General features: G+C 40.8%; 1 protein-coding gene across 1 annotated transcript in view; it reads left to right on the forward strand.

The window, feature by feature from the left end:
* The window catches only part of ppat (phosphoribosyl pyrophosphate amidotransferase), a 41,344-nt gene that overhangs the window by 8,848 nt on the left and 15,417 nt on the right, over positions 1-17,079 (forward strand). The window contains exons 3-5 of the mRNA XM_072252675.1: positions 3,543-3,749; positions 12,397-12,509; positions 15,267-15,412. Of these exons, the coding sequence (XP_072108776.1) occupies positions 3,543-3,749; positions 12,397-12,509; positions 15,267-15,412 (466 nt within the window). The remainder of the gene's footprint in view (positions 1-3,542; positions 3,750-12,396; positions 12,510-15,266; positions 15,413-17,079) is intronic.

Raw genomic sequence — 17,079 nt, forward strand, 5'->3', positions numbered from 1 at the left:
GGGAGACCACCTCACTGAGCACCTAGGCTCCATCCACCGGAAGAAGTGGTATCACCCACTGGTCACCCATTTTAATTCCACTTCCCATTCCCATTCTGATATGTATGTCCATGCCCTCCTTTACTGTTGTGATGAGGCCACACTCAGGTGGGAGGAATAACACCTTATATTCCATCACGGTAGCCTCCAACCTGATGGGATGAACATCAATTTCTTAAACTTCCGGTAATGCTCCTTCACCATTCCCCATTCCTATTTCCCTCTCTTATCTCATCTCCTTATCTGCCGATCCTCCGATCTGAATGTACTCCCTCCACCACCACCCTCTGCCTTCTGCAGGCAAGCCAATTCTGAATCCACCTGGCCAAACTTCCCTGGATCCCATGCCTTCTAACTTTCTGAATAAGCCTACCATGTGGAACCTTGTCAAATGCCTTACTAAAATCCATATAGATCACATCCACTGCACTACCCTCATCTATGTGCCTGGTCACCTCCTCAAAGAACTCTATCAGGCTTGTTAGACACGATCTGCCCTTCACAAAGCCATGCTGACTGTCCTTGATCAGACCATGATTCTCTAAATGCCCACAGATCCTATCTCTAAGAATCTTTTCCAATAGCTTTCCCACCACAGACGTAAGGCCCACTGGTCTATAATTACCCGGACTGTCCCTACCACCTTTTTTGAACAAGGGGACAACATTCGCCTCCCTCCAATCCTCCAGTACCATTCCCGTGGACAACGAGGACATAAAGATCCCAGCCAGAGGCTCAGCAATTTCTTCTCTCGCCTCGTGGAGCAGCCTGGGGAATATTCCATCAGGCCTCGGGGACTTATCTGCCCTAATGTATTTTAACAACTCCCAACACCTCCTCTCCCTTAATATCAACATGCTCCAGAACATCAGCCTCACTCATATTGTCCTCACCATCATCAAGTTCCCTCTCATTGGTGAAAACCAAAGAGAAGTATTCATTGAGGACCTCTCTCACTTCCACAGCCTCCAGGCACATCTTCCCACCTTTATCTCTAATTGGTCCTACCTTCACTCCTGTCATCCTTTTTTCCTTCACATTATTGAAGAATGCCTTGGGGTTTTCCTTTACCCTACTCGCCAAGGCCTTTTCATGCCCCCTTCTTGCTCTTCTCAGCCCCTTCTTAAGCTCCTTTCTTGCTTCCCTATATTCCTCAATAGACCCATCTGATCCTTACTTCCTAATCCTCACGTATGCTGCCTTCTTCCACCTGACTAGATTTTCTTCCTCACTTGTCACCCATGGTTCCTTCACCCTACCATTCTTTATCTTCCTCACTGGGACAAATTTATCCCTAATATCCGGCAAGAGATCTCTAAACATCGACCACATGTCCATAGTACATTTCCTTGCAAAAACATCATCCCAATTCACACCCGCAAGTTCTAGCCTTATAGCCTCATAATTTGCCCTTCCCCAATTAAAAATTTTCCTGTCCTGTCTGATTCTATCCTTTTCCATGATAATGCTAAAGGCCAGGGAGCGGTGGTCACTGTCCCCCAGATGCTCACCCACTGAGAGATCTGTGACCTGACCTGGTTCATTACCTAGTACTAGATCTAGTATGGCATTCCCTCTGGTCGGCCTGTCCACATACTGTGACAGGAATCCGTCCTGGACACACATAACAAACTCTGCTCCATCTGAACCCTTGGAACTAATCAGGTGCCAATCAATATTAGGGAAGTTAAAGTCACCCATGATAACAACCCTGTTATTTTTGCACCTTTCCAAGATCTGCCTCCCAATCTGCTCCTCTGTATCTCTGCTGCTACCAGGGGGCGTATAGAATACCCCCAATAGAGTAACTGCTCCCTTCCTGTTCCTGACTTCCACCCATATTGACTCAAAAGAGGATCCTGCTACATTACCTACCCTTTCTGTAGCTGTAATAGTATCCCTGACCAGTAATGCCACCCCTCTTCCCCTTTTTCTGCCCTCTCTATCCCTTTTAAAGCACTGAAATCCAGGAATATTGAGAATTCATTCCTGCCCTGGTGCCAGCCAAGTCTCTGTAATGGCCACTACATCATAATTCCATCTATGTATCCAAGCTCTCAGTTCATCACCTTTGTTCCTGATGCTGAGACGGGAGGAGAATGGGGTTGAGGGATAATCAATCAGCCATGATTGAATGGCGGAGCAGACTCTGGGCAGAATGACCTAATTCTGCTCCGATGTTTTACAGTCTGATCTTCAGTCAGCAATGAAACAAAAGACTTCATTGTTGGCCCAAGAAAAAATGCTCTTCAAAAGATTGAGTAATCTCCATGGCAAGCATTTTCTCTTTTTCAACTCTTAACCAGTAGTGAGTTCAAGAGTTCTTATAGTAGCAATGTCTAGAAGCAAAAAGAAACATTTTAAATTAATAAGGTTTCAAATGAAACTTGCCTCATTTGAAGATATGGCATTAGTGCAACTTCTATTTCAATGAGCTCAGCTCTCTTTTTTTTAAACCCATGATATACAGTCTACTTCGTCTCCAACCTGCCATCCTAGGAAACAATTTGGAGAATTCTCACTGTAGTCCCTCCTTTGCAAATGTACCGTTCCTTGTATAGGAATATCACACCTAAATAAAACATTCTAGTTCTAGTTTACATGCATTGATGTTTTGTTTCACCAGGGCTCAAATTCATTAGAGCAAGCCCACAGTTCTCTTGTATTCAAATCCCCTTGCTAGTCAGACCATCATGCTGTTAGCTTTTTCTCATTAATTACTGAACCTGCACGTTAACCTTCATTGATTTGTGTAGCATACCTTGGTCCCTCTGATACCAATGTCTTTCAGTCTCTCACAATTTATTTTGCCTTTTTCTTCCTAACAAAGTGGATAACTTCACATATTTCCACATTATGTTCCTTGCCCATTCACTTGTCTAAATTATAGTACACATATCAAAATTAACTAAATTGTAATTTTGTAGGAATTTACAATGCCATGAAAAGCAAATCTGCAGAGTTCAAACCATTACATGAATAAGTTGTGCAACTGTGATTAACATTGTGTCTAAATAAATACTTTCATCATAGAGGCCGTAACTAAAAGATAAAGATGCTCCAGGATGAACTTGGGTCTTTGCTCGCTGGTTTAAAAAATTTCTTGCTATGTCCATGATCTATTATTTGCTTTCATTATGGGTTTTCTCAACTTACTCCATGTTGCTTACCCAAAAATTCCCTCTCAGGTAAATGCACTTGCATGTGTTAGAGTAAATTGTAACAATAAATTTTATTTCTTTTTTTTAACTTATTTGAGGTATTGTTCAAATCCACAGTTATTGACAGTATTTTGGAGTGGTACTTCACAGAGTAGAAACACAACTTTATGATAAATATGCATTGAATGCAGTTGCTTATGTTTAGTTTCCAAAATACATTCAGAGAAACATTGTAAATATCATGAATTAAGAGGATTTTTTGTTCCCCTTTGAAACTGTGATAGTTTTTAACTCAACGTTACGGAAATCAAGAGCAGCTCTAAAAATGTTTTTTTTTAATAGGGAATGGGCCTCGTAAGCAATAACTTTCATGAAGATCAGATAAAAAAGCTTCGCAGTGGAAATCTGGGTATAGGACATACACGATATTCTACATCGGGTATTTCCGAGTTACAGAACTGTCAGCCATTCGTGGTGGAAACACTTCATGGAAAGATTGCTTTAGCTCACAATGGAGAATTGATCAATGCAAAACAATTAAAAATGAAGGTATGGCATTGGTCTAATTACATCTGATGAAGTAATAATAAATGAAAATGTATTTTGAACTATTGTCTTTTAGTAAATGTTTACAACACAAATGATTATGGATGAATAACTGAGATGAGATCCAGGTCCAAACTTCATTTCCTGGTAAATACGTTACGTAAGTGTCATGTTTGTTTGCAAGTAGCACTTGCCTCATGTAAACACAAGAGATTTTGTAACTGATGGAAATCCAGATCTGCACATAAGAAATGCTGGAGAAACTCAGCAGGCCAGGCAGCGTGAATAAACAGTTGACGTTTCAGGCTAAAACTTTTTCAGGACTGAACTTGCCTTGTGTCGCAGTTTTCAATACAGCTCCCATTTCACAAACTTGAGCTCAAACAGTACTGATGTTCCATTTCTGTAGTGAGGTGTGCATAAAGTAGGAAACATAGTGTTCTGACACAATTGAAGTTTATGGTGGGGGTTGATGAGGCCAATGACTAATTGTTCAGCTGCTGTTTCTTGTCTTGCACACTTAACTCAGCCTTGAGGTAAATTGTGCTGAAAGTAAACAATGGTGTAACTTTGCACCTCATTGTTATATTAATCTTTCATTCATGTATTTATGGTCGCTGAAAAATTAGAGCATAAAGGATCGTTTGAGGTCAGTGAGACACCGCAACTAATGGTCTCTTCCTTGTAGAGAAGAGGCCTCTGTTGCAATGCTAATGGGTCATGTGTGATTGCTAGTAATTGTCTCATGGTCGCATGACCTTGTGCCATTAGATAGATAAATTGTAAATATAACTCTTGTTGCCCCTGAAGTATGGACATACATTGAAAACATATTTGACGGGCCAGCTGGTGGCGCAATGACATCGGTGCCGGACCTGAGAGTGGAGGTTCCCGGGTTCGAAACCAGTGGGGTCCGCTCCTGAGTAATTTTCCATCCGTGCCGGGTTGAGTGTGGAGATCGCAACTCGACCTCGTAAAGTAAAAAGGGGAAAATACTGTGAAAATGTCTGTGTGAGGAGTGGCACGCCACACAGTCTGTCTCTCGCTCCACGCCTTGTAAAAAGCCATGAAAAAGACATCATCGCGGACACGCACACGCATAGACGCACATGCACAGACTTGCACGCATGCAGGCACATGGCAAAAAAAAAGAAAACATATTTGACATCCAAGGCAGCCAGTTATTGCACAGGTATTTATAGATGAAACAGAACCTCAAATTTAATGCAGCCAGTACAATTTGTTTGCTTGGCTTCCATGTGGCAAATCACCAAGCAGTAGCCCTAACAAGATTTGCATTTCTGCAATTCACTGTTATAGATGCAATCTGAATTGAAAGATCCACTGAGAAGACATCAACTCCATTGCAAATTTTTCCACAAAACTTGCAATGGAGTGTTCAAGTTGGAGCATTGCCTAAGCACTAGATCATCAAGAACGTGCTGGCTCTTGTAGAATAGTCCCATTTGCTTGTTTTATTCTCAGCCCTGTTCAGTTTTTTCCCTCATGCCTATCCAACTTCCTTGTGAAATCATTGATCATTTTGGCTTTCACCAACATTATAGATGAGTTTGACTAGATTATCATTCTACTCACTGCACTTCAGTAAAGAAAAGTTCTTCCTCATGTATTACTCAAAGCCTTGAGTCTTTGTCTCTTAGCCCTTGCACTAGAAGCTTAATCAGAACAGTTCTCCTTTGCTTGACTTATGACAAACAGGTCATATAATCTTATCCTCATCACCTCTGTTACAGCTTTGATAAGGTATCTTGCTCTTGGATTGTCTGCTATAGAGCTTAGAAGCTCAAAATAATAATACTCAAATGTCAATATTAAAGAAAATGTTAAAACAGGTTATGTTTTGCAAAACCCTGCAGTTTCATTCCATCTGCAACCTGATGGCATGAACATCAATTTCTCCAACTTCTGGTAGAGTCTCCCTTGACTCCCTCCTTCTATTTTTCAATTCCCCATTCTGGTTATCTTCTCACCTGCACATCACCTCCCTCCGGTTACCTCCTTCCCTTTCTTCCATAGTCCACTGTCCTCTCCTATCAGATTCCTTGCTCTTCAACCATTTATCTCTTCCATCTCTCCCCTCCATCTTCTTATTTTATTGCTTCTCCCCTTAACACCCATCTTCGCCTACACATGGTCTCGCCTATCAACTGTCAGCTTGTTCTCCTTCTTCCTTCTGCTTTGTTTTTGTCTCTGCTCCCTTTTTTTCCAGTCCTAATTTAGGGTCTCATATGTCGACTGTTTATTTCCCTCCGTAGATGCTGCCTGATTTTCTGAGTTCTTCCAGCACTTTGTGTGTTGCTCAAGGTCTCTAGCCTCAACAGAATCTCTGTGTTCATCAATTTCAGAAGACTTATTTAAATTTATTCATTGTAGAAATTGGACAGTTGGCTGAATCAAATGTTAAAATTTGCCATCAAATCAGTTACTTCCATGGAAATTTCACATTCTCCTTTATTTGGAATAAGCTGAACTTTGAACTTGTACCCCCAGAATTGATTAACATTACAAACAATTGTGTGTAGTAAAGAATCCCAATAGTTTCTATATAATACGAGAACAAGCTTTTCAAGCTTTACCTGCAAGTTAATCGTGACTGATGTGTCCCAGGTCTTAACTCTTCTGGCAGTTCCATGAATTCCCCATGATTCAAATATTTATCTATGCTCCCGTTAAATATCTTGTGATGTAGCCTCCACAACTGTACGCAGTAGAGAAATCCAGATAGTCAGGAGAACTTCCAGCACACCTCACTTTTGAATGAATACTCTGCCCCTTACCTTGTAACTATGCAATTTCATTCAAATTCTCCCACTAATGGAAACATTTCAACAGACTCCTTAAGATATTATATGTTTCAATAAGAATACTCATAGAAATGTAGAAACGTAGAAAACCTATAGCACAATACAGGCCCTTTGGCCCACAGTGCTGTGCCAAACATGTACTTAAATTAGAAATTACCTAGGGTTACCCATAGCTCTCTATCTTTCTAAGCTCCATGTACCTATCCAGGAGTCTCTTAAAAGACCCTATCGTATCCGCCTCCACCACCGTTGCCAGCAGCCCATTCCACGCACTTACCACTCTCTGTGTAAATAAAACTTACCCTGACTTCTCCTCTGTACCTACTTCCAAGCACCTTAAAACTGTGCCCTCTTGTGTTAGCCATTTCAGCCCTGGGAAATATCCTCTGAATATCCACACAATCAATGCCTCTCATCATTTTATACAGCTCTATCAGGTCACCTCTCATCCTCCATCGCTCCAAGGAGAAAAGGCCAAGTTCACTCAACCTATTCTCATAAGGCATACTCTCCAATCCAGTCAACATCCTTGTAAATCTCTGCACCCTTTCTGTAGTTTCCACATCCTTCCTGTAGTGAGGTGACCAGAATTGAGCACAGTACTCCAAGTGGGGTCTGACCAGGGTCGTATATATCTGTAACATTACCTCTCGGTTCTTAAACTCAATCTCACGGTTGATGAAGGCCAAAGCACCATATGCCTTCTTAAACTACAGAGTAAACCTGCGCAGTAGCTTTGAGTCTCTTATGGACTTGGGCCCCAAGATCCCTCTGATCCTCCATACTGCCAAGAGCTTTACCGTTAGTACTATATTCTGCCATCATATTTGACCTACCAAAATGAACTACATCAGGCTTATCTGGGTTGAACTCTATCTGCCACTCCTCAGCCCAGTTTTGCATCCTATTGATGTCTGGCTGTAACCTTTGACAGCCCTCCACACTATCCACAACACCCCCAACCTTTGTATCATCAGCAAATTTACTAACCCATCCCTCCACTTCCTCACCCAGGTCATTTATAAAAGTCGCGAAGAGAAGGGGTCCCGGAATACATCCCTGAGGCACAGCACTGGTCACCGACCTCCATGCAGAATATGACCTGTCTACAACCACTCTGCCTTCTGTGAGCAAACCAATTCTGGATCCACAAAGCAAGATCCCCTTGGATCCCATGCCTCCTTACTTTCTCAATAAGCCTTGCATGGGGTACCTTGTCAGATGCCTTGCTGAAATCCATATACACTACATCTACTGCTGTACCTTCATCCATGTGTTTATCCTCAAAAAATTCTATCAGGCTCGTAAGGCACGACCTGCCCTTAATGAAGCTATGCTGACTATTTCTAATCATCATATGCCTCTCCAAATATTCATAAATCCAGCCTCTCAGGATCTTTTCCTTCAAGTTACCAACCACTGAACTAAGATGCACTGGTCTATAATTTCATGGGTTAACTCTACTCCTTATCTTGAATAAGGGAACAACATCTGCAACCCTCCAATCCTCCAGAATCTCTCTTGTCTGATTGATGATGCGAAGATCATTGCCAAAGGCTCAGCAATCTCCTCCTTTGACTCCCACAGTAGCCTGGGGTATATCTTGTCCGGTCCCGGTGACTTATCCAACTTAATGCTTTCCAAAAGCTCCAGCACATCCTCTTTCTTAATATCTATATGCTCAAGCTTTTCAGTCCGCTGTAAGTCATCCCTACAATCACCAAGTCCTTTTCCATAGTCAATACTGAAGCAAAGTATTCATTAAGTACCTTCACTATCTCCTCCGGTTCCATACACACTTTTCCACTATCACACTTGATTGGTCCTATTCTCTCACATCTTATCCTCTTGCTCTTCACATATTCGTAGAATGCCTTGGGGTTTTCCTTAATCCTGCTCGCCAAGGCCTCTTATGGCCCTTTTTGGCTCTCCTATTTCTTAAGCTCCTTCCTGCTAGCCTTATAATCTAGATCTCTCTCATTATCTAGTTTTTTGAACCTTTTGTAAGCTTTTCTTCTGGACTAGATTTTCAACAGCCTATGTGCAATACGTTTTCTGTACCTTACCATTGTTTCCCTGTCACATTGGAACGTACCTATGCAGAATGCCACGCAAATATCCCCTGAACATTTGCCACGTATCAGAATCGGAATTAAGTTTAATATCACCAGCATGTGATGTGATAATATTCAGGGGGTAGGAACATTATCCAAATGTTGCAGTTCAATGCAATACATAATCTAGCAGAGAAAAAATATTATAATAATTAATAAAGAAGTAAATCAATTTCAGTATACGTATATTGAATAGATTTTTTAAAAATGTACAAAGACAGAAATACTGTATATTTTTTTTTAAAAAGTGAAGTAATGTGGAAAGATTCAATATCCATTTAGGAATTGGATGGCAGAGGGGAAGAAGCTGTTCCTGAATCGCTGAGTGTGTGCTTTCAAGCTTCCGTACCTCCTGCCTGATGGTAGCAGTGAGAAAAGGGTATGCCCTGAGGGCTGGAGGTCCTTAATAATGGACGCTGCCTTTCTGAGACACTGCTCCCTGAAGATGTCCTGGGTACTTTGTAGGCTAGGACCCAAGATGGAGCTGATTAGATTTACAACCTTCTGCAGCTTCTTTTGGTCCTGTGCAGTACCCTTCCATACCAGACAGTGATACAGCCTGTCAGAATGCTCTCCACTGTACAACTCTAGAAGTTTTTGAGTGTATTTGTTGACATGCCAAATCTCTTCAAACTCCTACTAAAGTATGGCCACTGTCTTGCCTTCTTTATGACTATACGGATATGCTGGGACCAGGTTAGATCCTCGGAGATCTTGACACCCAGGAACTTGAAACTGCTCACTCTCTCCACTTCTGGTCCCTCTGTGAGGATTGGTATGTGTTCCTTCATCTTACCCTTGCTAAAGTCCACAATCAGCTCTTTTGTCTTACGTTGAGTGCCAGGTTGTTGCTGCGGCCCCACTCCACTAGTTGGCATATCTCACTGCTGTACACCCTCTCATCACCACCTGAGATTCTACCAACAATGGTTGTATCGTCAGCAAATTTACAGATGGTATTTGAGCTATGCCTAGCAACACAGTCATGTGTATATAGAGAGTAGAGCAGTGGGCTGAGCACACACCCGTGAGGTGTGCCAGTGTTGATCGCCAGCGAGGAAGATATGTTATCACCAAACCGCACGGATTGTGGTCTTCCTGTTAGGGTGTCGAGGATCCAATTGCAGAGGGAGGTACAGAAGCCCAGGTTCTGCAACTTCTCAGTCAGGATTGTGGGAATGATGGTAATAAATGCTGAGCTATAATTGATGAACAGCATCCTGACGTGGGTGTTTGTGATGTCCAGGTGGTCTAAAGCCATGTGGAGAGCCATTGAGATTACGTCTGCCATACATTTCCCTGAGAACATCTGTTCCCAATTTATGCTTCCAAGTTTCTGCCTGATAGCTTCATATTTCCCCTTACTCCAATTAAATGCTTTCCTAACTTCTCTGTTCCTGTCCCTCTCCAATGCTGTGGTAAAAGAGATAGAATTGTGATCACTATCTCCAAAATGCTCTCCCACTGAGAGACCTGACACCTGACCAGGTGCATTTCCCATTTCCAGATCAAGTACAGTATCTCTTTTTGTAGGCTTATCTACATATTGTGTCAGGAAACCTTCCTGAACGCTCATAACAAACTCCACCCCGTCTAAAGCCCTTGCTCTAGGAGATGCTAATTAATATTTGGGAAATTAAAATCTCCCATCACAACAACCCTGTTATTGTTACGCCTTTCCAGAATCTGTCTCCCTATCCGTTCCTCGATGTCCCTGTTACTAATAGAGTTATTGATCCCTTCCTGTTTCTAACTTCCACTCACAGAGACTCAGTAGACAATCCCTCCATGACTTCCTCCTTTTCTACAGCCGTGACCGTATTTCTGATCAACAGTGCCACGCCTCCCTCCCTGTCCTTTTTGAAACATCTAAAGTATGGCACTTCAAGTAACCATTCCTGCCCCTGAGCCATCCAAGTCTCTGTAATGGCCACATCATAACTCACGTACTGATCAGCGCTCTAAGCTCATCTGCTTTGTTCATGATGCTTCTTTCCTTAAAATAGACACATCTCAAACCATCGGTCTGAGCGCATCCCTTCTCTATCACTTGCTTATCCTCCCTCTCCCACTGTCTCCAAGCTTTCTCTATTTGTGAGCCAACAGTTCCTTCCTCCATCTCTTCAGGTCAGTTCTCTCCCCCCCCCCCCCCAGCAATTTAAACTCTCCCCAATAGCCTTAGCAAACCTCCCTGCCAGAATATTGGTCCCCCTCAGATTCAAGTGCAACCCATCCTTTTGGGACCGGTCATGCCTGCCCCAAAAGAGGTTCCAATGATCTAGAAATCTGAATCCCTGCCCCCTGCTCCAATCCCTCAGCCACGCATTTATCTTCCACCTCACTCTATTCCTGTACTTACTGTCATGTGGCACAGGCAGAAATCCCGAGATTACTACCTTTGAGGTCATGCTTCTCAACTTCCTTCCTAACTCCCTGTAGTCTGTTTTCAGGACCTCCTCCCTTTTCCTACCTATGTCGTTGGCACCAATATGTACCACGACCTCTGGCTGTTCACCTTCCTGATTCAGGATATCATGGATACGATCAGAAACATCCCCGACCCTGGCACCTGGGAGGCAAACTACCATCTGTGTTTCTTTCCTGCGTCCACAGAATCACCTGTCTGACCCCCTAACTATAGAGTCCCCTATTACTGCTGCCTTCTTCCTTTCCCTACCCTTCTGGGCCACAGGGCCGGACTCTGTGCCAGATGCGCAGCCACTGTTGCTTCCCCCAGGTAGGCCATTCCCCCCAACAGTATTCAAACAGGAGTACTTACCGTTAAGGGGGTACTCTCTAGTATCTGACTCTTGCCTTTCTCTGTCCTGACTGTTACCCACTTAACTGTCTCTCGAAGCCCCTGTGTGACTACTTGCCTATAGCTCCTGTCTATCACCCAGTCACTTCTTCTGGAGGTTTCCTAACCCAGTCCCTAAGGAGCTGCAGCTCGACGCACCTGGCACTGATGTGGCTTTCCAGGAGGTTGCGAGTCTCCTGGACTTCCCACATCCGACACCCAGTACAGAACACTGGCCTCACAGACATGATTCCTATTTCTATTCTTCACAGGTAACCTATCTTGCCTTGACCTGTTTTGCCAAAGCCCTCCTACTCTGTCTACCTCTACTTCAACATCCGCTGTTTCCGAGACCCGCTCTATAAAGCTGTCTCCTTTTAAACTCTTCGCGCTGGTCTGACTTGCTGACGTCCACGCACTTGCGCAGTCGTCCCTTGATCCTTGTTTTTCTAACTCCAAAGGATACATAACTAACCTCTTAGCTATTCTTGATTGTCAACTTTTTCATGTCTGGGGTTCTATGAGACAATGTTCGTTCCTTGCTGAGTAGTGCCAGTAAGCTCTGATGCCATGAAGGCCAGTTAAATTACAGCCTTGGTGGTGAAAATTAGCCCAGGTGTAGTTGCAATGCACTCCTTTCTGGAAGTTGTATTTATGTCCATGTGCTGCTGGACAAAGAAAGTACTGTTTCTAGGCAAAGTTGTTTACACTCGGGCATTGGGGATGACAGGAGATGGGGATTAGGTGGAAGGGAATATAACATCTTGTTGAATGGTGGCACATTTTTTTTGTGTGCTCTTCCAATGTAAGTAATTGCAAATTTAAAGCTTCACGTTGAACAATGAAATTGTAATTCATACCTGTTGTATGTTTCAACTGGAGTAAAATAAATTGCTTCTCAATTGCTATTGCAGGTATTACGTCATGGGGTTGGCTTATCAACCAGTTCTGACAGTGAACTTATTACACAACTTCTGGCTCTGACACCTCCAAAAGAAGAAGCTGATACACCAGACTGGGTGGCCAGGTACAGGAAATCACTTTTCTCAGACTTTTAGCTTCATTTTGCAGCATGGTCAATACTGCAGTAAAAATTAACCAATGAGAAAATAAACATTCACTTAATGAAAGGGACAAAGATACTTCTGAATTATATTTCGTATAGCTGCTAGAGGGATATAAAACATGCATATAAAGCTACTTAAAATACAATCAGATAATTGATTGTTAACTGCAAAGAAAATGCAATTAAAATTAAACAGTTGGACCCAACAGTATATTTAACAAATATGTTTTCCATCATCTTTTTAAACATAATCAGTAAATATTTTAGCAACTGGAAAATTGAGGGATTTGGCTGCATGTACAACAGATTAACCTAATATTGAAGTGTACTAAGAGTAGTAAAAAAGTAGATAATTGAGTGGTTAGCAATTCAGAGCTTGTGTTGGTGTGTTGATGTATTTGACATTTTTCAAACTAAGCATCAATTTTTTTTCACACTTTCCCATTGCCAACTTGAAAAAAGTCATGTAATATGACTTTTAAAGATTATGCAGATGAATATGTTTTTATAATCATGTATTAATATTTGTTTTGCAAATTTCCCTAAATCAATCAATTAAATTAAATAAAATATTAATGTCTTTTATGTGTACAATATAGAAATTACTGAGTGGGAAAAGAATTTTGTATGAACTTTGGAATAGTCATTAATATTAAAGTTACATTAAAAATAGTTTATTTGCTATGTTTGTTGAAAAGGGTATTGTCATTTATTGAACATTTAGCAAGAAGAAAAATCATGAACTAAAGTGCCTTCATGGAGTTAAGTTGCAGATTTACCTGGAGTACTGCATATTCACTAGCAAATGCAGTGCTGCGCAGCTAGCATGCTGAATGGTGTATTCTCATGGCATCAGCCCAGATACTGGAGCTTGACAGCTGAAATGTTACACCATGCGGCTGTTTACAGAATTATGCAAATTACATGAATTCATGAAATACAAAGAAGGTTTGTTATGAGCTACATATCAAAATTTCTTTTACTTTGTGGTTATTATAGAAAGCAACTTAAGAGTACAGGGTTCACTATGTAAAGTAGTACTTGCCCTGTCAGTGAAATTGGTATTCAGAATACCCTCATTAAAAGATACTTATGGACTCTATTTTCATCCTTGTGGTTTATAGAAGTATCTAGATTTCATCATTTTCTGCTTTGGAGCATCAACAAATAGTTCAATGGCAAATCCAGTGAATTAGTATCTTCAGCAATGCTAGGTGCTGATTGGAAGGTACATGAGTTAGATAGAATCAGATTTAATGTCTGAATGCATAAATATATTTTAGCTTACTTGCCAAAGAACAAATATAGTGTTCTGGGTAGCCAAGTTAAAAAAACATAACAGAAAGTTTCTTCTTCATGATTTTGGCTAAGATTTGTTGAGAAAGGAAATACAAAAATCAATTAATGTATACTAGTTTTTTTTTAAAATGCTCACTAGATCAAGAAACATCAGTAGAGAGAGAAAAAATTAATGTTTCAGGAATGATGAACTTCTCTCGATTTAACTGGATGTTATGCCAATGTAAGTTGCCTCTCAAATTTGAAACAATAGAATGATTAATAGAATTTTTTTTCAAAAGCAACTTTTTCACATTGAGTTGAAATATGTATGTTAAGGGGAGGGATTTTTTTTTCAAATGTAACATTTGTGGAAAATGTTTCAAGTGCAGTGAATTCTAGTTAATTGGGACACACTGGGACCAGTACATTTTGGTCCAGTTAGCCGAATTTTCATGGAAATAGTTAAAAAGGTATTTTCTTTAAAAAAAAGATAACCTACCTACCGTTTAACTGAGTAATAAATTATGCAGAACACATCAGAACACTATCAATGCTGCTGCAGTAGTATAAAGCTATTGGTTCCTAATAGTTATCGATAGAGGATAATAGTCGTGTTCACATGATTGACTGTAAATAAATAAAGTCAGCACAGGCAACTAGTGCAGATAATGGACTGCCTTCAATCAATGCTTTCAATGATTGCATCCTCTAAAACATAACATTCAAGGCAATTCAAATTCTTCGTAATTCCTAACTTGTTAAAGAAGTAAAATTTCATTTTCACTCCCAGCGCTTTCTGACATCTTCAAGCCTGAATGCCTGAAACGGCAGTGAACAAAACAGTTCTGAATTGTCTTACTGCTTATCTCTCTCCAACTATCAGCAACTAAAATCACAGCTTTTTGAACAAAAACATGCAACTGATGCTATTTAAAAACTGTTCACTCTAAGCACAGTGTTGTGTCTAACAGCCACACAAGTGCATGTGACTGCCTCTAGTTAGAAAATGTTCGGTAACAGTCTCCTGTCCTAATTTAGCAGCATAGTGTCCCAAATAAATGTAGAGAATCCAGACTATTTTCTTGATTAGTTTCTGTTCTTTGAGTTGTCCCAAATCAACGTCGTCCTGATAAACCGATGGCCTAGTTAACTGGAATGCACTGCATTAGTTTATAGTCCATGAAAACTAGCTGTGTGATCTAATGAATAGAATTTTGTGGTTTCCCTCTAAATTAATAGCTTATAATTAGGAGGCCCATATGGCCAGTTTTGATGAAAATGAAGAAAAAAACATGCTGAAAATATGAAATAAAACAGAAAATCCAGAAAACTCTTGGCAGGTTAGGTAGCATCTGTGTAAAGCGAACCAGTTCATTTCATCAGAACTGGAGAAGAGAGAAAAGCAGTTTTAAGGCCAATGTTGAACTTCATTTCTAGGATTAGAAATTTGATGACAGCAACATCTACCTCTTACTCAATACTGCTTATGTATAAGGATGTAATCTATGCTGTCCGTGACCCTTATGGAAATCGTCCCTTGTGCATTGGCTGCCTTGTACCAGTTTCTGAACTGCGAAGTTCAGGTAAGAAAAAAATCTACGAATTAAACTGTATCTAACCAATTTGCTGTGATTGTCTAATATCCATTTTTTAATTTTCATTTATTGAAAAAGAGCCAAAATTCTATTTTTTAAAAAATTCAGACTCTGTTTCTTGTCCCAAGTTGCAGGAAAGTGCTAGAATAATGAAAGTGAAGAGTTTTGCTCAGAGTACTAATTTTATCTATAGTGGATATCAGGGTCAGTAGGTGCCTGGCAATGGAGAGGTGGGAGGTCCAAATGTTTTAAATTTGAATTACCTTTGGAATTTTAGGATTAGATTGGCACTATTCACTATGCTGAATGTAAACAAAAGTGAGAATGTACTTCATTTGTTATCTTTCCTGTTCATTATGGGGTGATATTTCATTGATTGTTGAAGGGAATTTGAAATTTTATTGCTTCATAAAATGTCAGTGGCCTTAACTAATTTGTGAGGAAATTCAAAATGCTAAAACAGTACATATTATGCCCTGACTATTATATAGAAGGTATTAAATTCTTGGCCAGTCAGTATGAGACTATTTGTTCAATGAATGCTTCCAACTCGGATGAGTAGCTCATTACATGACAAAGATGATGTGTTGAGTTTAGTCATATACCCCAGAGAGAGAATGTGGTACCTGTAGTGGAAATCTTGGCACAGGAAGACAAAACAAATGAAGAAGACAGCCCAAATCACCCTAGTGTACCTGGTGTAAAAGGAAATAAAGTATTCATTCTCTATGTAACAACTGTTCAGAATAGAACAATGCCCTATGTAATGGCCCCAACTACTTTTTTAAAAAGGTGTATTTTATTAGGCTGCTCAATGTCCAGAAGAGCCTCTGAAAAATTGTATTTGATTTTCAAACTCAGACAAGCTTTCGCTTTCTAAAAGTTGTACTCTGGTTATTGTCAACACATGCTCTGTTCTCTTCCCCTATTTAAATCTTGGGCTCTAATTTTAGTGATCTGATGAGGTTACTAAGGCTAACAAACAGTTCCAAGCCAAGATAATAGTTGAGGTTGCTGGGTAGTCAGGAAATCACAAGTGCAATGACTTGCAAGAGATAACACTAACAAATAAAATTCTGTATGTAGAAGTGAACAGTATTGTACTATATTGCAATTCTGAACTGGTAAGGTGTTACGAACCCCGTAACTGGGTTGCCAAACCAGCAGAAATGGATCAGTCAGTTGGAGTCTGGATTACTAGAACTAAGAAAGTTTTATTAAAGAAACAAGCAACACAGTACTCTAATCAAAAGGATAATAAATGCAACAGTTCAGCAATGATAAACACACATGTACACAGAATTAAGATAACAGGATCAATCAAGCTCTGTCGTCGTCTAGGGGTAAATGACCAGTTTCAAAGTGATGCAAAGTTCAGTTCAATTTAGTTCAGTTCAGTTCGCAGTAACCACTGCCGTGGGAGATGGACAGTGTGGGGGAGGGAGAGAGAGAGCATAACGAATGAATATTCAAACGGCTTCCACACAAACCTTCGATATTCTTCGCAGTCAGCTTTCGGGCGAGCCCTTTGTGATGTCTTCTGAGGTCACCAACCGTGACCCCTCCATTTCCAGATACGATTGTTTTCTCTGCGGTGAACCTGGCACCCAGGCAAGGGCGGACACACACCAGGTTCCCGCTGATCGTGCCTTTCC

The sequence above is a fragment of the Mobula birostris genome, chromosome 3 (genome assembly GCF_030028105.1).
Source record: "Mobula birostris isolate sMobBir1 chromosome 3, sMobBir1.hap1, whole genome shotgun sequence".
NCBI lineage: Eukaryota > Metazoa > Chordata > Chondrichthyes > Myliobatiformes > Myliobatidae > Mobula > Mobula birostris.